Source organism: Macaca thibetana, chromosome 1, assembly GCF_024542745.1.
Source record: "Macaca thibetana thibetana isolate TM-01 chromosome 1, ASM2454274v1, whole genome shotgun sequence".
NCBI lineage: Eukaryota > Metazoa > Chordata > Mammalia > Primates > Cercopithecidae > Macaca > Macaca thibetana.
The window spans coordinates 11,686,522-11,706,206 of NC_065578.1; the positions used below are offsets into that span (position 1 = coordinate 11,686,522).

At 46.2% G+C, this 19,685-nt stretch overlaps 1 protein-coding gene across 5 annotated transcripts in view; it reads left to right on the plus strand.

The window, feature by feature from the left end:
- Positions 1-19,685, plus strand: part of VPS13D (vacuolar protein sorting 13 homolog D) — a 282,995-nt gene that overhangs the window by 259,763 nt on the left and 3,547 nt on the right. For all 5 annotated transcript variants that reach the window (XM_050787581.1, XM_050787591.1, XM_050787600.1 and 2 more), the window contains one exon: positions 10,036-10,167. In XM_050787581.1, coding sequence (XP_050643538.1) covers positions 10,036-10,167 — 132 coding nt within the window. The remainder of the gene's footprint in view (positions 1-10,035; positions 10,168-19,685) is intronic.

Here is a 19,685-nt window from a genome sequence, read left to right on the forward strand (position 1 = left end):
CAGGCTGAGTGAACTGGCGGTCTTGAAAAAGCAAACAAATCGGGCTGGGCATGGTGGCTCACGCCTGTAATCCCAGCACTTTTGGAAGGCCGAGGCGGGCGGATCACAAGGTCAGGAGTTGGAGACCAGCCTGGCCAATATGGTGAAACCCCGTCTCCACTAAAAATACAAAAAAATTAGCTGGGCATGGTGCTGCATACCTATAATCCTAGCTACTCGGGAGGCTGAGGCAGAATTGCTTGAACCCAGGAGGCAGAGGTTGCAGTGAGCCGAGATCGCACCACTGCACTCCAGCCTGGGCGACAGAGTGAGATTACATCTCAAAAAAAAAAAAAAAAAAAAGGAGCAAACAAATTGCAAAGCAGGTCCCCTCTGGGGGCTGGAGCATGCTCGTATCTGCTTGGCTTTGGTCATCTGAAGAGGCCCTGGGGGAGGGGCTTCAGGACTTCCCAGGGGAGAGGTGACAGGACACACGCTTCCCCCACTTCAGTCAAGGCAGCTTCATTGTCAGCGGTTGTACGTACTAAGATTGTGTTACAAACTTCATTTGCAGAAAGTGTTTTACCCCCTGAAATTTTTTTTTTGAAAGCGCCTGCTGTTTTATTAATGGCACTTTTCTAAAACTTCATTAATTTCAATGCTAAGAATTTGGTAACTGATATAATTCATTGAGCTGCTAGTTTGATTTCGCTCTAGCTCTTTTTAAAAAGCTCTGTCAGGCAATAGGATATGGATGGGAGTGGGTCAGGCAAATAAACGCTTTAAGCAGTCATTTCTTTAGAAAACACCGCTGTAGCCAACATGTGATGTGCTCCTAATGAGTCATTCAGACGGACTCAGGAAAACTTGTCCCCCAGGGTGATCTGTCAAGATAAAATTTTCAATACTGCAGTTTTGCATTTTGGTGTTTTAAATGGACTTGACACCCAATAATTCTGAATAAAGGTAGGAAAGAAGGAGATGATTAAGTTTTACAAGTACCTACTATGTGCCAGGCACTATGCCACACATTCTTCATATTTTATCTCAATATTATCAACCAAGTAGGTATTAAGTTCTCACCTATTGATGAGGAAACTGAGGCTAAGAACAGTCTAGTAACTTCTTCAGTGTCACCCAGCTAATAAGTGACTGGGATTTCAGCCTGTGTTTGTCTTTTTTCAGTCTATGTTTGTTCCTTTATACTACCTTGTTCTTAAATTTCATCTCTTCTCTTGAAAGAGGTCAACTTTGGGAGAAGGTAGATAATATAAACATTAAAAGAAAGAGATTATGTAATCATTTACCAGAAATCAATCTGAAAATAGTGGGCTGGGCGCGGTGGCCCACACCTGCAATCCCAGCACTTTCTGAAGCTAAGGCAGGAAAATCATTTGAACCAAAAAAAAAGTAGTGAAAATATCTGGTTTATTAATGTAATCAGCTTGTTATTATTAGCATTTGTACTTAATAGCCACAAAATAAAGCTTACCAGAGATTGTGTATTTCAGTTCATGTGAAATATCTTGGGATTGGCATTAGAGGTGACAGGTTAGCAAGGAATTTGATAATGGCTTGAGAGAGTCCAATAAGTACTACACTCTCTGACTCAGAATGTTCTACTTAGAACACAAAGAAAGCTTACGTTTGTAAAGCGCCTTGTTCTTCCATGATGTTGAAAGTTGCCAACCACTTTATAGGTTGTCTACTATTTTGTAAAAGCAAAGCAAACCCAGAATGCATGCAAAAATTATGGCCTTTTAAGAAATCCAAGCCTTTTAGGCTCCATTCTTACTATAACATGATCTACTTTATTGGAATTCTTTATGAAGTAACTCTGCCCCTCCCCACCCAGCCATTAACAGGTAGTCTCACCCCTGAGGCAGTTGACTAAGAAAAAAAAATCTGGAGTATTTTTGTCTTAGAGTTTAAATCCCAATAGGCATATCTGTTGGCATTAGTCCTACCAGCTGTCACAGTTGCAGTGTCATGGAGTCCCCAAAACATGTGTTAAATTATGGGAAGCCTTGACCCCTATAAACAAGTCAGGTGTGAATCCCACTGATGGGAGAAAACCCAGCCCAGGAAATGTCGTCCCTGCTGCTGGATGTCAAATTGCTAAAAACTTAACAATATTAATATAATTTCCAATGATTTCTTGAATCAACATCTTTCTCACATTTTCAGTGGCAGTAGCACAACATGGGATTTTCTGTGTGTTATACACATATGACTTGAGAACCCTGGGGAGAGGTAAGTAGAATGTTAATGAGAAAGCAAAGGGGAAAGGAAAATATTTCAGTTTGAAGCTATGAGCCTCCCCCATAGGAAAACTAAGTACAAGAGGTTGAATGTTGCACCCTAGCCCATCTTAGATCCCAGACACCTCAACTAGGGTTCCTCGTGTGCACCCATGGCACTGTAAATAATGCACTAAATAAAAAGAATAGGTAGCATTTTATCGAGTGCCTATTATGTACTTGGCTCTGTTCTAAGCACTGTACATGTATTATCTACTCCTCACAACAACCCATTATTACCCCCATTGTATAGATGAGAAAACCATCACTCCAGGAAGTCACATAATTTCCCTGTGGTTGCAGTTCCTACAGGATAGAGCTGGGATTCAGACCCACTGGGCAGCCTGGCTCCAGAGCCGATCCTCTCAGCCATTATATTACGCTGCCTACTCCAGTGCTCCCTGTCTCTCCTAGTGCTCCCCTGCTATGTTCTCATTGCTGTAAGCTCCCTGGATACTTCCATCCCAGTCTTCCTCAGGGCCTAGTGCTGGCCTCTGCATATGATAGTTGGGGAAAGGTTGGTTGAATAGGGGACTGGAGGAGGCAGGCACAAACCATTTGCAGGGCTCTAAGTAGGCTCGTTTTTCTGGCTCCCCTAGTTTGGATCCTCAGTCAGTAATTCCGTGTAAGAACCAATCTCCACTAACATAAGGTTTCTTTCTGCCCAACCTATTTTCCATGTGTCCAAAATCCAAATTGTCCCAACCTACGGATTGAATACTATATTTGAGTGGGTTCTAGAAGGTGTATTTCTGTTTCTCTTGAAACTATGGGGAAGAATTTCTCCTGTAAATAGAGCCAAACTTTAGAAATTTTCATACTCTAGTAGAGTATTCTCAGATTACAATTTGCACTGAAAGGAGTAAAATCTGTTTATGAAGAAGAAATGCTTTTCCACTTTGTCTTTAGAAGTAGATGCATGTGGCCAAGAGGAGGGAGCTACAAGTCAGAGGTAGATGCAGCATATGGCATGATAGGAGCTACAGGTCCAAGATAGATGCAGCCCACGGCATGGTGGGAGCTACAGGTCGGAGATAGATGCAGCCCATGGTGTGGTGGGAGCTACAGGTCCAAGATAGATGCAGCCCACGGCATGGCGGGAGCTACAGGTCTGAGATAGATGCAGCCCACGGCATGGTGGGAGCTACAGGTCCGAGATAGATGCAGCCCATGGTGTGGTGGGCTTCTTGGGCTTGCAGACATTGTACTGCTGTGGATACCAGAGGGTTTTTCACCAATTCATCTATTCCAGTGCAGACAGTACTATTTAGACAGACTGTGGGGTTTCTCTTAGAGAAATGACAAATGTTTGTTAGGCCATTTGGTCAAGAACCCTGGTATCTTGTAACTGTTATCAATGACCAGTATTGTAAGAGGTAGTCTGGATTGATCTACGTTCTCAGTCTAATTGTGCACACTCGAGCACAATATATATCAGTAAGATACTTGATTAAAACAAAAGCCCTGTACGCATACATAAAGTGAGTGCAAGCACAAACCCATCATGCAGCCCTTAAGGAAGATGGCAGCCATCAGTTGAATAAACATTCTATGATGCTAATGTCACATGTGTGACATACACTTTCTACTCACTTACTGATTGTTTTTGAGCATCACTTGGTTGATAGACACTGGCCATGACAGACTTCTCAACCAAATTAAGCTGTGTAGGGGTATGTGTATGTGTGCACAGCGTCTGTCTTAACCAACAGAACTATGACATAGTTACTCATCGTATAAGCTATGAATAATTAATGCCTGGCTAACTGTTGACTCTCAGGCTGAAAGGCAAGATCAACCAAGTAGAATTGCCTGGATCTTCCTGTGTCACCTTATTTGGATTTACTGTTGATTTTTTTAAAAAAGACGTGACTTGTTATTACTCTGATCATTGGTTTTGGGCCTCCAGTGTATGTCAGATAGCAATGGCCAGATGCAGGCACACTCTGTATTGATTGCCCTCACTGGATGCATATCTGCAGTGTGTCAGCCACTGTACCCACAGCCCCTTCCCTGGGGGAAGAGTCCTCCATGCTGTACAGCAGACTCCCTGACATTTTCATGGAGTTCAAAGCTCAAGTTGGTTTGGTGCTGACATTCTGGATTAGCTGGTTGACTGGAAGGACTGCTTCTTTCTATACACTGTGAAATTTATAAACCGCAGCAGCTGAGGGCTTAACATGGCCGACAAGCTCCAGCTGGCAGCAATTAAATACACCACAGACCTTTGGCCAAACAAAGGTTTGTGGAGGCAGAGTTGCTGCATGTGCACTGAACAGACTCTTAGGTTGAGTCGGTTCATAAGAGATGCTGTCGACTTAGGAGAGGTGAGTGGGTGGCTTTTGGCCACCTCTTGTTCGGTGATCCATTGTCCCCAGAATTATGGTATCAAGACCCTGTCCAAGTAGCAGCAAAGGTGGTCAGAGGAAAGGAGCAAAGCCACCAGGGAGGCCGCAGGCCTGCCTAACAGTGGTGGACCAGAGTCATTTAGACGTTGGTTTGCTGCTCTAGCACCAATGGCAGGACCCACAGCTATTCCACTTTTTTTTAATTCATTCATTGGACACCACTATGCTGTAGGCTATAGGCTGAAAAGGAGAAGATGGGAATGAAAAAACAATAAGAAGCCATTTCATATCCATTCAAGCAGCAAAGATTCATGAGTCTAGACCAGTGCTATCCAAAATAAAAAATTTCAAATTCAGTCCTTTAGTTACACTGGCCACATTTCATGTGCTCAGTAGCCACATGTGTTGTAGCTGTGCATTGGACAGTGCAGTCCTAGAGAATACCAAGTGTTGGGGATAGATCACTAGGGCGTCTTAAATGCCTCATGGGCAGAAGTGTAAAAATGGTTCAGCCACTTCGAACACAGTTTGGATTATCTTGTTAAGTGAACATTTATAGCTTGTGAGCCAGCAAATTCCCCCTAGATAGATTCTCAAAGTTCACCAGGATGAACACGTACAGGAATGTTCGTAATGGCCTCATCTGTAATAGCAGAACCTGGAAAAAACCCATGTGCCATCAACAGGAAGATGGATATATCATGGGATAGTCATACAATGGAATATTAATAAAGCAGAGACATGGTGAATTAATCATAGCTACACACAAAAGAAGGCCTGAATCTTAGCAATGTGACAGTGACATCCTTTTCCAAAAGCCCAAAACTAAACCCATAGAACATAACAAGAATGTAATGGAGCATCCTTTGAAATGTGATAAGACTACATAAAAAAGAAAAGCACAGGAATGAGAAACACAGGATTCAGAAGGAAGTTCCTGCCTTAGGTAAAGGAGGAACAGGGATTTGGGGTGGCAGAAGACCAACTTGTGGTCCACGATGGAGCGATGGAGTTTTTTTTTTTTTTTTTTGCTTTCACAGATGTTTATTTCAAATAAATAAAGAGAGCCTGATGATGAGAGTGGGCCTTGAACTGAGGATAATCATGAGCCTAGTCCTAAAGTCCAGTTAAAAAAAAAAAGAACTGGCCGGGCGCGGTGGCTCATGCCTGTAATGCCAGCCCTTTGGGAGGCCGAGGCGGGCGGATCACAAGGTCAGGAGATCGAGACCATCCTGGCTAACACGGTAAAACCCCATCTCTACTAAAAATACAAAATATTAGCCGGGCGTGGTGGCGGGCGCCTGTAGTCCCAGCTGCTCAGGAGGCTGAGGCAGGAGAATGACGTGAACCCGGGAGGCGGAGCTTGCAGTGAGCCAAGATCACACCACTGTACTCCAGCCTGGGCGGCAGAGCGAGACTCTGTCTCAAAAAAAAAAAAAAAAAAAAAAGGACTAGAGTCCTTTCCCTCCAGGTGCTCATAGGCTTACTGGAACATACAGGAAAGTCACTTAAAAATGGACACACTGTCACCGGGCATGAACAAATGTAGGATTGCCGTTACATGGTCATACTAGTTTTAAAGGCCGGCTTGAATGTGCAAGTACCACATCAATAGATGAACAAAACAGCATCGTCACACTGTGGCCTTTAAACTTTTTGCTGGCTTACGAGGTTGGAAAACAGTAGCTTACTGTTGGCTTTTTACATTATTTTGGTAATTCTGTAGGATTGGAGCTAAATTTGTTCATATGCAGTGACTGTAAATATTCTCCCCTACTCACAGCCTACCGACTTGGATCTGAGAAGGTAAAATTTTAGTTGAGTTTTGGAGCAGAAAGAAGAGTTTTTCAGATATTGACATTGATGAGGTGATAGGGGAGTGGGGAAAAATTCCTTTAATCCAGCTTGCTGCTTCTAGGAAGAGTATGCCTTCTGGAAGTCCTTGTAGTCATAAGACTGTAACAGAAGATGTTTCCTTTTAGGGTAAAATTGAACTCATCTGTCTTTTCTTCCATGTTGATGTGAAAAATTAGCCTTGAATGCCACAGTGAGCTCCCCTAGTCAGCAGTGTTGAGCACTGAATCCAGCCTTGCCCTTGATATCTGTTTGATCAAAAGGCAAGAACCCTGGAAATGGGAAGATAGTTTGTGGCCTGTTGTCAAGACAGTCAAGAAAAGAAACATAACAACAATAGTCAGTGTGTATCCTTAGGGGAGCCACTCTGCTTTTGTATTCTCTGATGTTTTGATGGGTTTGTAGTTTGCAGGTTAAAAAATAATGTATTGGGAATGGGGGTGAGGTTGGATCACTGAAACCTGGGGAAGACTCTGAGGGAGTCCACTGAGTCAGGAAATAACTGTTTACACTAGAAAGCTGTTTGATCCTGTGAGAAGATCAACAAGGTGAGCGCTTTTACTCCCATTCTCAATTATTCTGGAGCTGTCATGAGATGAAATTTTTAAGAGCTCGGGTCCAGAAACAAGCCGCCTTTCCTCGGCTTCTCTGGCTTCCTCAGATCCACCAGAGGCATTTAGGACTTCAGGTTTTCTCCTCTCTGGTAGAATGTTTTCCCTCAGCTTTGAGTACTAATGAAAATCCTGCTTCGTGTGAGGGAAAGGCCTGTCATCAGTGTCAGCTTCAGGACATTGCCGTCATGTCCCTTTCTGTGTTTTGATCAGTGGGGCAGACAGACACACCCTTGACCTTTCTGTCAGGAAGATGGGGTTCTAGCTGGTTCACGTTTTGCCTCAATGTTGATTTTGCTTTCAGTGCTCAAAATCCCTAGTCTTCAAACTCTCCACCAAAGCTTGCAGGTCGTCCTTACTTTTTAGCTCAATTAATGGCCCTTATGCCATCTGCCAGCCACCAGGCACTCACTCGTTTATTCAGCTTATCCTGACTGCTGCTGTACCATAAACCAGACACTGTTCTCCATCCCAGGAATGCAGTGAATGAAACAAATTCCCCCTCTCCTGGAGCCTCCAGTCCACATGGGAGCCAAGCAGTAAATAGCATGTTTATCCACCTGGCATGGAAAGCAAATGTGTTTTGAGCAGATGACTGACTTGATGTAACTTACCTGTTTTTTTTTTTTTTAGACAGAGTCTCGCTCTGTCACCCAGGCTGGAGTGCAGTGGCACGATCTCGGCTCACTGCAAGCTCCGCCTCCCAGGTTCATGCCATTCTCCTGCCTCAGCCTCCCAAGTAGCTGGGACTACAGGCGCCCGCCACCACACCCAGCTAATTTTTTTGTATTTTTAGTAGAGACAGGGTTTCACCATGTTAGCCAGGATGGTCTTGATCTCCTGACCTCGTGATCCGCCCGCCTTGGCCTCCCAAAGTGCTGGGATTACAGGCGTGAGTCACCGCACCTGGCCAATGTAACTTATTTTTTGAAAGGGCCATTCTCATTGCCATGAGGAGAGTGGACAAGGATGGAAGGGAAGAGAACAAGTTATGAGGCTACTATGATAATACATTACAAATCCAGGAATCATTTGTTAGTTATGATCGAGATGGCGAAATAGTCAGATTTGGGATATATATTGAATTTGAGCCTGTGCAGGCCTCCAGGTTGATTGGGGAAGATGTGTTGAGATGAGTCTGAATCAAACCTTACATTGAAAGTGATGAGGAAGCAGACCCTGCCATATTCCTCTCGGAGAGGCTTTGGGCTTCTACCATGTAGCCTGGCAGAGAGGTCAGCAGGACTGCCTTGGGGAAAGGATACTTTATTAGCCTGTATAGGCAGTGATTGGAATGGCAGCAGGTGTTTTGCTAGGCAAGGAGATAAGAACAGAGCTCTGCTACCTGGAGAGGCACGCCAGGCTTCTTCCCCTAAGCCCCCCGCCTGCAGAGGTTACCATCATCCTTTCGGCAGCAGTTGTCCAGCTTCTCTGCTTATGGGTTAGCGGCAGCCCCTATACTGCCCTCCCCACTTTCAATCGATAGTTAGGCTCTGAGTAGCCAACTGTAAGCCTGCGTCTTGAAGGAAGGATTGAGACTGGCAGGGTATGTGAGTGGGTGATATAAATACAATGGGTTTTTTACTCTCTCCCTTAGTGCAGATCATTGAAACTTCTATACAGTCTCTTTCTGTTACCCTTAGAGAGTACAATTGATAGTACTGAAGGCATCCTTCTAACCGAACTTGTGTAAAATTATCACTAGATTTTTGTCTTTCCAGCACATATCAAACCTCACCAAGGTAGGGAGCTGTCCTTCAGAGGTCGTCACTCACAGCCTGTTGAACTGAGTGCTGACCTGGATTCGGGAGCACTTTTCAGTTACCCCAGCTGTGCACGGTCTATTGCATGGCCTGCGACAAGTTTCTAGGGTTGTTTCTGTCCATATTACCAACCTGACTTGCCCACCAGGGCACTTTCTGCCCTCGTAAGTAAATCTCTGCGCTGCGTACTGTTAGTTCCTGCTTCTGAAGTGCTGATTCAGTGTGTAAGCCTTCTCCTCTCTTTTAGACCTGTCTAGAGAGGGATGTTTTGCTTCAGTGAGCTCCAGGAACAAATAATAAAAAGTACAGCAAGTACAAGGCCGAGGACAGACCCCGTGCGCTCTTATCAGTCATCTGAAATATGCGCAGCCTTTCCAAGACAAATGCGCACTCCTGTTTCTAGGAAAACACCAGAAAGTACTTACCAATTACCCTGTATATGGTGTGTGGAAAAGACAACATCAGCCTACCCTGAAAGCCATAACAGAGCAGATTCCTCTGGGCAGCCGACAGCTGAGTGGCCCAAGTTAGAGCCACTGCAGAATCCCAGCCTGTGGCCTGGGCCAGGTCTAGGTCCAGGGGGCTTTCTTCCCTTGCATGATTACCATGTCCCTCACCCTTTGCCCAAGCAACTGACCTCATCTTAGAAGAAGTCTGAAGGGTTGATGTGTTCTTACTAAATGCCCAGGATTTTCTTCCAGACCCATCACAGATCCAAAGATGGCTCTCCTGAAGAGATGCCTAGATAAACAGGGTGCAACCTGGGGGAATCTATTACAGTAATAACCGCAGGAACGAGAGCCGCCGCTGGTGGGCAGCTCACCATCCGCCAGGACCAGGCTTGGCGGGCACTGTTTTATTTGATCTTCACAGCAGTCCTGTAAGGTAGGTGTCATCGTCCTGTTTCAGAGAGAAAACTGAACCTGAAAGTTAAGGAAGTTAACCAAGTTGTCCACGATCACATGGCCAGAAAATGGTAGAGGCAGGATTCAAACTCAGTTGAGGGTCTTTAACCACTATTTCATGGTACATTCATTCACAGGCAATACCGTCGTTTAATTCTGTTCACTAAACGTAGAGTATGTCTGGTATTACAGAGTGCTGTTGTCTTAGTGAGAAAGGGAAATCATTTTAACCTGCACACTTAACCACTTGGATTTTTGTCCATTTACCCATCTAGGACTCAGGCACAGAGGGTTCGGAAACCGCGTTGCTGCACGGGCCCCCAGGGGCTGCTTCCCCGGTACTCTGAGAGCCAGGCGGAAGGACAGGAGCAGCTCTTCAAACTCACAGACAACATACAGGACGAATTGTAAGTTAGAGCATGGCAAACCAGCCCTGTGGGTCTACTGAGTTGCCTCTTCTCCTTTTGATCCTGAGAAGTTTCCATCTGATGTGAGTTATTTTCATGACTCTCCGACCTTAGATCTGGTCAAAGAATTCCTTGCCCCAAATGTTTTTTAGATTTAGATATACCTGATGGTAAACAGCCTTTTACTCTAAGGAGGGGTTTTCGACCATGTGCCATAGCCGGGCCTTAGTGTTTTGTTTCTAGAAAATGGCAGTCTCTTTCTAGTTAGTTCAAAGAGAGAAGATAATGAATAAAATGTTCTCAATTTTAAGGTTTTTCTCCAGGAAAAATTTCTTAAACTTTGATATCCCACTTTTGCGGCAGAATGCTAGCAAAACAAAACGGAAAGACAAATAGCAAACAACTAATAGTTGGACATTTTGGAAATGTGTTTTTCTTAAGATTGCTTTGTTACTCTTTAAATATGGAGCCTTGTATACCTGGGATCTTGTCATATCTTCAGTTAGTGATTTTATTCCTGGTTGACATGGTAGAATTAAGTCTTTCACTATTTTAGGATATTTTGCAGAGATCCTTGTAGCATAAACGTGCTCTAGAACCTGAATAGGTGCCAGAACCACCAGCCCAGAGAAAGCAGTTAGTTGTGTCTAGAAGTAGCAAAATACTAGTTTAATTTCTTCTGATGCTTATTTGTCTCCTTTAAGGTAAAGCGAGCTTGGGAGGATTCTGAGTGCTGTGAGTGTGTTTTGGAGGGTGGAGGAATGTCTGAAATAGAGGTCAGCTGTCAGGATAGTCTTCAGAGTCGTTGTTAGGGACAGTGTTAAGTAGATCTCATCTCATATTTTCATGGCAGTATTTGAATGGGGATATCAAAAGCCGAATCCAGAAGGTATTTGTTGCTTGCCAGATAGAATGGCATCTTCCTACCTGTGCCCTGTGTGACCCCTGTGGTGGTATCAGAAGGTCTCTTGATAATGGAGTTGTATTTTCTTGTTTCGTCTACTTGGGTTGCCATTATAAAGTATTATAGACTGGGCAGCTTAAGCAGCAGAAATTTGTCTTCTTGCAGTTCTAAAGTCTGAGAGGTCCAGAATCGTGGTATCTTCTGATTCTGCTGCTGGTGGGGTTCTCTTCCTGGCTTGCAGGTAGCCCTCTTCTCACTGTGTCCGCACATTGCAGAGAGAGGTGGGGGGAGCTCTGTGGTGTCTCTTATAAGGGTACTAATCCTATCAGCTCAGGGCCCCAACCTTATGACTTAACTTAACTGTGATTACTTTCTTACTCCAAGTGGTCACATTGGAGTTAGGGCTTCCACATATGAATTGACAGGGAGGGGTAACTCTGTCCACAGCAGGTGTCGCTCATAGCTTCTGCTGTTGGAGTCCAGTGCCTAGAGTGCCCATGCAGTTCACTCCAGGGAGAACTTTATATTCCTTCCTTCCTTGGGGCAGGGATTTGGTACCATGACTGCTCTTGATACTGCTTTGTAGATGGAACTTTTAGCCTTTGGATGGGAGGTCTAGAGAGTCATTTCTCAGGTCTGGCAGGACATGGTGCAGAGTCTGCTACAATGGCAGCCCTGTGAGGCTGGGATTTTTGTCTGTTCCATTCAGGGAAGAATCCTCAGCACACAGAACAGTGCCTGGCATCTAATAGGCACCCAATACATACAGCCAGATAGCTGCAGTTCAGCATTTGTGTTCACATATGTCCATTTTCCAATCATTTGGGGTTTTATTGTCAAAGGCTAAATGAGATTTTAAATTATTGCATGTTGTCTTTTCACTTTCCTCCCCAACTCACCTCCATTCAAGTCAGACCATCTCTGGTCACTGTGAAATTCGTTTGCAATAGAAGACATTGCGTAGTACAGCCAACATAGGACTGCTCTCAGTGAGATACACACATGGAAAAACAGAGCCAGAGAGAGCTGAAAACTGGAATCAAAATGAAATCAGTAAAATAGTTTTCATGAAATTCATATGAACTAGGAAGAGATACTGGCATGAATGAATTCTGACTTTAAAAGATGAAAACCATGTGTCTCCACCCAAGTGGTGGGTTAAATCTTGCCAGTGAATGCTGAAGGAGGCACGTGACCACGGCTTTCCCCAGTGTACAAGGAAGGAGCCATCAGGGAGTGTGGCGAATGTTCCTCTGAAGTATCCTCAGTTGTCAGCCTGGGTCTTCGCGGTGGAGTGAACATTACACTCATCACTTTGCAAGAAAGGAGTTTTCAGGAAAAGCCCACAAGCACCAAATTATACCTCTGACTTTTATCCTAGATTTGTAATTAAAAACATGTTTAAAGACCTAATTATTTGCATATTTCCCTTCAGAGTTAACCCCTTTAAAGGGTCTTTAATACCTTGCTCTACTGTTCGAACTAAATGTTTCCACATTTTTTTCCAGTTAGGCTCACTGTTTCACTTCTGGAAAATATTGTGTAATTATTTCCCGATGGAGTGAAAACCCCACGAAGTCCCCAGTGCCATCGTGACTTCAACCGTGTTCTCCCAGATCGACTTGCATTTCATTTTTTCATTCTATTTAATTAATTAATATCAAAAAGATAGTTACCGACATTTGATTTCTGGTCTGGCCAGCTGAAAGGTCTTCACTTTCAAATTAATCATATATTCCTCTGAGAAATTGCGCAATTGTCACTGCTTCCCATCTTTCTCAATTTTGGTTTTGAAACAGGATCCGGGTTAAAATGATGTTAAAGTAACATTTGTCTTATGTGGTGAAATTAATTTTTCTTTCTAACTCATGTCTCATTTGTAGCCAGAAATTCATTTTCATTTTGTTGTAAGGTACCTGTTTTATTTCTAATACTGCATCACATTTAACGGTGCACACCAGGCTGGTGAGAGGAGGGTGGCTCCTGCCTTTTAGAAAACGCTCCGGAGCAACCCACGTGACCTGCGAAGCTGGCCTAATGTACTGCTTTCTGGAATTAGACAATTGAAATTGTACTTTTTAAATGTAGTTTTAGAAAGTAACATTTATGAGATTTTTTAAATACAGAAGTGTAAAAAATAGAAGTAGCCTATGCATCCACCAGCCAAATAAGTTGCTCCTCTTTTCAATTTTTTGTAGAGATGGAGTCTCGCCATGTTGCTCAGGCAGGTCCGAACTCCTGGCCTCAAGTCATCCTCAGCCTCCCAAAGAGCTACGAGGCCAAAGTGGGAGGATCGCTTGAGGCTGGGAGTTCAAGACCAGCCTGAGCAACATGGCAAAACCCCCTCCATACAAAAAGTAGCCAGGTGTGGTGGCACACACCTGTAACCCCAGCTACTTGGGAGGCTGAGGTGGGAGGATGGCTTGAGCCTGGGAGGTCGAGGCTGCTGTGAGCTGAAATCACACCACCGCACTCCAGCCTGGGTGACAGAGTGAGATCTTGTCTCAAAAAGAAACTCAAATGCATGGTTAGCAAATCCAAGAGTATAGAAAATAAAATCATGAGTAAAAGTCTCTTATCTACTTTGTAAACATGCTGTTTATGATTTTTGTATCTTGTCTTTTCTTGAGAAATTTCAGAGAGAGAGAAAAATCAGGAAAATTTTTGAGCACACCATATAATATTGATTCTAGTACCATATAATTATAAATACAAACCTTATAGTAACATACACAGTCTCAGAATAAAAATAATTCCTCCTTCTGAGGAATGGAATAGAATTTATTAGCTTCCATTTCCTAAAGTAGGAAATAATCTACTAGTAACTATTGACACTTACAGAATTGGCCATTTGTTGATATGTCCCTGAATTAAAACTTACATTTGGCAGATGGCTCAGCTACTCTGATAAAGTTAAAGTTTGCTAAATCTTTAATAAGCTAAATCAGGAGTTCTAAGAGAAGTTTTCAACTTTCCTACTGGTAACATGTGTCTAGCATCCAGAGTTGCCTGTACACTGGCAAATTTCTTGCCTTACTGTAATGCCAGTGTCATCTTCTGCGACATCCTAACGCATACATTTATGGAATCCTACTATGTGCCAGGGTGAGTAAGAAATTTCCTCTGTCCTCAGTGCGTTCACAGTTTAGCAGGGGAAGCAGACACTGTGTTACCAACAACCTATAACATATATTGCTGTTAAAATAGAAGTATGAGCAACATATTATGGAACCACAGACGGGAAGTGATTAATTTATACTGGAAGCCAGGGAAGGCTTCACAGAGAAGGCTCTGGACAAGTCACCTGACCTTGTAGGAGGTGGAGGAATGTGCCAAGGAGAGAAGGTGCATGGACAGAGCACAGTGCTGGGCAGAGACACGGGGCAGAAGAGCTCACGGCAGGTCTGTAGAATTTGGGGTCAGCCTTTTGTGGCAGCAGCGCGTGTGGAGAGAAGGAGCGGAGGCTGGAAAGCTGGGTCCCCAGGCCGGATGCTGAAGGCTGACCTTAGTGGTCATGCCGAGGAGCCTGCCTCTCCTGTAGATGGGAGTGAGATTGTGAGGAAGAGGATCCCACTCAAAATTCCTCATGAAAAATAAAACCTTGACAGCAGCAGGTAGTGAGACTGAAGGCACAAAGCCAGTTAGGAGGCCCCTGGGGTAGCCCAGGTAGAAGGTGGAGAGGCCTGAACACGGTGGCCGTAACGATGACTAGAAGAGGACAGATCGGAGAGGCATTAAGGAAGCAGCGTCTGTGGATCCCTCAACTGCTGAATTGGAATCCGAGTGAGGAGGAGGGTTGGGAGTGGCTCCGGGCTCCTTGCGTGTCTGGTTGATGGGGATGCCATCAGCTGATGCTGGGGGTGCTGAAGAACAAGGGTTGGAGAAGGAGCAGCTCCCCAGTGGACGTGTTGAGGTGCCCTGAAGAGGACCTGGCACTCAGAGCGACACTGGGCCCAGACATGGAGTCAGGGCCATAGATGGACCTGGGGTGGGTAACGCCTAGGGGTAGAGGAGCCTGTTCCAGGAGCACTGAGTTAGGCGTCTCAGAATGCTTCTGATTTTGAAATGACTCCAGAGGGAGTAGAATCAGGTATATAAATGAGTTAATATTGGGGGGGAAAAAAGCGGGAGGAAAATTAAGTAGAGTGGCTGAAACAGTTAACTTGGCAGATTTCTCCCTGAGACAAGTTGGTCATGAGCCTGTTTCCCATGTGGCCTTCCAGAGAGACAGCTCTCTCTCCAATCTCCTGATGAGACGATGTGTGGGGGAAGGAGGGGTCATCCCCACAGGTTTGGGATAACTGGGCACCTGTTCTCAACAAGAGCCACCATTAACTGCGGATCTCTTTCGTGTGGGGCACGTAGATTAGCTCACACCATCACAGTGGCCCTGCAGAGTAGACCCATGGCGTTCTACACATCAGGATGGGGAAGCTTTGGGCAAAGTGAGAGGCGGAGGCGACTGGCACCAGAGCGGCTTGGGAGGACGTTGTGACCTGCCCCAGAGGAGGCCTGAGGCTGCTGTTGATGGTACCATGGCTGCTGTTGCGGAGAGTGCCCCGTGGTTCCTGGTCTATGGATGTCGTTAGTGATGGTGGGTTCTATTAAGGTGGCACTGGCTCTTGGCAGATTCACCCACTCTTAGCACCTGTCATCTTGGAAAAGGGTGTAAGCTGGTGCCACAGCCTTCCCTTCTCTCGGAAGAAACTTTCTGACACTGAGCCCCAAGGCCAGAGTATCCTTTCTCCCCTTAAAGGGGAGTTAAAACTTTTTTCTTTCTTCTTTTTTTTTTTTTTTGAAATAGAGATGGTGTCTCACTATGTGACCCAGGCTGGTCTCAAACTCCTGGGCTCCAGTGATCCTCCCGCCTCAGCTTCCCAAAGTGCTGGGATTATAGGTGGGAGCCACCGTGCTCTGCCCCCAGAGTTGAAACTTTTAACTGAGGTTTCAGAATAGTATAAAAATCCTATTTTTTAAATAGAATCAATTATAGTATCTACAGCAACCTAAGCTGTGTCAACTGAATACCGAGGTGACTTCTCGAGGTCTCGGATTGGAAGGATAAAGCTCATCTGATGCTGTGTGTTTCTGGCTCCCCTTTCCTCTCAGTTAATAACAGATCAGAGAACAGAAGGAGTATGCTCAGAGCCACCCAAGACCATGGTGGCCTTCTTCCCTCAAGGTTTTTCCAACAGTCACTATTCGTGGACCAAAAGCAGGCCTTGCGGGAAGCTTGATTTTAAGAGCAGTGAAGAGAGGAGAGCCTGGGGTCGAGACTGCAAAGCAGTGTGAGCACCTCAGGGAGCCTCAAGTGAGGCAAAGGAAAGCCTGGGAGAACTAGTCCAGGGAGGGAGGGGAATGGCCTGTGGCTTTAGGGAAAGGGAACGGAAGACGGTGCAGATGGGCAGAGGGGAGGGTGCGGAGCGTGCTGCGTTTGCCAGGCTTCTCTTACCACCCTGAGTTTTGCTGCTTCTCTCACAGTGACAAGTTTGGGATCAGACTCCATTAGATAAGGGGTCTGGTCTGGAACTGTTTAATTATTCTTTGATGTGATTGGCAGATTTTGTAATAAAAAAAAAAAAAAGAATTAAAATTAGTAATAATGATGATGATGCAACCCAAAGCCCTGGCCATTGTGGGGTGCAGGAAAGCCACAGGAAGACGATGGGGACAGAGCTGTGGTCGCCTGGGCCCTGGGGTCACTGCCCAGTTCCAGCTGTGGCCTCACTACCTCCCTTCTTCCTTCAGCCAGACCCTTGGCTCTGATCTGCTTTTGATTTGAAAAGACTTTAGAACACTTCATGCACAATTTCCAAACACGTTATTATCAGTAGCAGCTTCGGGGCATGCGCAGGGTCCTGGACTTACAGGACAGAGATCCGTGTGGAGTGACAGCACTGCCTTCCTCCACTTACCTTTCTGTATGGCCATGAATTCCTTGACCTCCGTGCTCACTTTGTGAAGAAAACTGGCAGTGATTACCCTCTCCATCAGAGAGATGAGGGAGCCTGAGCTACCAAGAAAGCCACGGACTCGGCCAGAGTCAACCAGCGGGCCGGGCTTTCCTGCTGGCTCGGCCTGTGTTTCCTTCACTGTGCTCTCTACCTTTCCGGAGGCGTCCCAGCTCAGTCACCCCTCCTCCAGAAGTGGTTCTGGCCTGATGGAGGACTTGCACCATCTGTCTCCCAGGCTGGAGTGCAGTGGCACGATCTCGGTTCACTGCAAGCTCTGCCTCCCAGGTTCACGCCATTCTCCTGCCTGAGCCTCTGAGTAGCTGGGACTACAGGCACCTGCCACCACGCCCGGTTAATTTTTTTTGTATTTTAGTAGAGACGGGGTTTCACTGTGTCAGCCAGGATGGTCTCGATCTCCTGACCTCGTGATCCGCCCGTCTCGGCCTCCCAAAGTGCTGGGATTACAGGCGTGAGCCACCACGCCCGGCCGGAAAAGAGTCTATTTTAAAGCCTATAGAAGTGTTCCAGGATGGAAAGCACACTAGTCATGTCGGCCACTCTGGCCTGGGTGTGAGAGCATCTGCCCAGATGGAAAGCCTGTGACTGACATGTAAATGTCAGCTATGGCGAGTGCCCAGTGTGGTGGCGCTGGGGGTTGGGGGCTGGGCACTGGGGTGAAAGTGCCTGTGCTATGCTCACCTAGAGGAAAGAACCTCAAATCTCAGTTGGATTTTTCATGCAGGTTCCTGCTGTCACCCCAAACATGGTGGCCAACTTTGGAGTCTCCTTGGAGAGCCCGTGACGGCCTCAGTGCCTGTGCACCAGGCCCGCTCCAGGGTCTCAGCTTGAGTCCCCGCCGGTTCTGGCTGGCACTGTGTCACCTCTTCTCTGTGTCAGGATCATTTTTATACCTCTCTGTCTGTCTGTCTTTCCCCGTGCCCTCGTTTCTTTCCCGGACCAGCCATTTCAGATTCCATCCAACTCTGTTCAGTGATGATGCCGCTCTCAATGCTGTCAGAGCGCAAGATGTGAGAACGTCTGTGCTGAGTGGCCTGAACGCTGAAGGCTGCGGGTCTTTCTAATGTTGGCATTGAGACTTTACAAGTCTACATTCTTGGCATTGTCAACCAGTTAGAATAGAACAATAAACCCCAGTTTTGGTCACGGGCGTCTGTAATTAAAATGGCAACTGGGACAAGGCAGACACTTACTGAGTGCTGATGGGGTGGCCAGCTCTGTGGTTGCTCAGGAGACACGGGGCTGTGAGATATGGACCCCACTTACAGGGCTCACCTCGTAGTCAGAGAGCGGAGAGACTTATCCAGGACACATGGAAACGACGAGTTGGTGCTTGGCGGTGCTTTGGGGACCATCACAATTAAATGCTCAAAAGTGGAGGAGGGGCTGGAGTATGTGGGGGATGCTTCATAGAGAAGTTAGGACCTGTGATCCTTGCAGGGAGGGGGATGGGCTTTAGAGAAGTTGAGGGAGCAGGCGTGCGTCCTGCACGGACCCCCAGTGAGCGAGGGCCCGGCAGCCTGTTCCCTTCAACAGGCAGGCCACCTCCCGCCCCCAGGCTTCTGCCTCCTTCAGAGGACCTGGGAACAACACCGTTCTGGACCCAGGTTTCCGAACACTTGCAGGTGGAGCCTGGCTCTGAGCAATTCAGTTTGCCAGCAGGAGCTCGACTGCCACTCTGTCGTCAGCCTTTAGTATTCCTGCCGCCGTCCATCCTTGTCCGCTGTCCCTGGACGCTGCAGCCCCATTGTGAAGGGCTGTCACAAGATTCAGGGGAGGCAGCCAGGCCGGGGGGGGACTGTCACGCTGTTCCCAAGGCTCACTGCTCTTCATTCAGTGGCCAGAGAGGTTTGATGTGCATAAATTTCCACTTTAAATGTGTGAGCTCCATGATAGAGGAATTCAGTTTCTTCGGAGTGGCCGGAAAGCTCCTGAAGTAACAACTAGTAGTTTCCAAAAGGAAGATGACAGCTTTACCTAAGAAAGCGTTTTCTGACTCTCTGAGTTTTCTGAACATGAAGTGGATGGGGGAGTGCCCCGTCCCTGGAGGGGCTGAGCTTACAGACAGAGGAAGCGGGTATGGGAGTGCAGGTGTTTTAACACCAGGCCGTCTCTTCCTGGCGTGCCATTTGGTGAATCTGTTTAGTTCTGCTTTTCCCCATCAGCTTTCAGCACCCCCAGCCGCGCCTTCTCGCCCGCTCGTGTTTCCCTCCCCTCTGCCAGGCAGTGAACTTTCTCAGCTGCTCCTTCAGTTTCACATTGAAAGGCATCCCGTTTTCGGTTTCATCCAATACGGCATTGTTACCGTTTTCTGTAAGCTTTAAGGTATCCAGAAATGCTCACAGAAAAACATCAACAAACACCCCCCAAGATACAATTTCCGGATATAAAAGTATTTCTATCTTTGAAATTGTTGGTGGTCATCATTAGCTGACATTTATCAAGCGCCCCATCGAGGGGTGTGGGGTGCCATGGCCATGGGCCTCACAACAGGCCCCTGAGGCCAGGCCCATTTTTGTTCCTAATTTACAAAAGTGGAAGCAGAAGCTCAGCGTGATTAAGCCACCTGCCCAAGGTGTAGTGAGCAAGGGGGCCGGGATTTACACTCAGGCCCTGGGGCCACAGAGCCCGCAGTGGGCCTC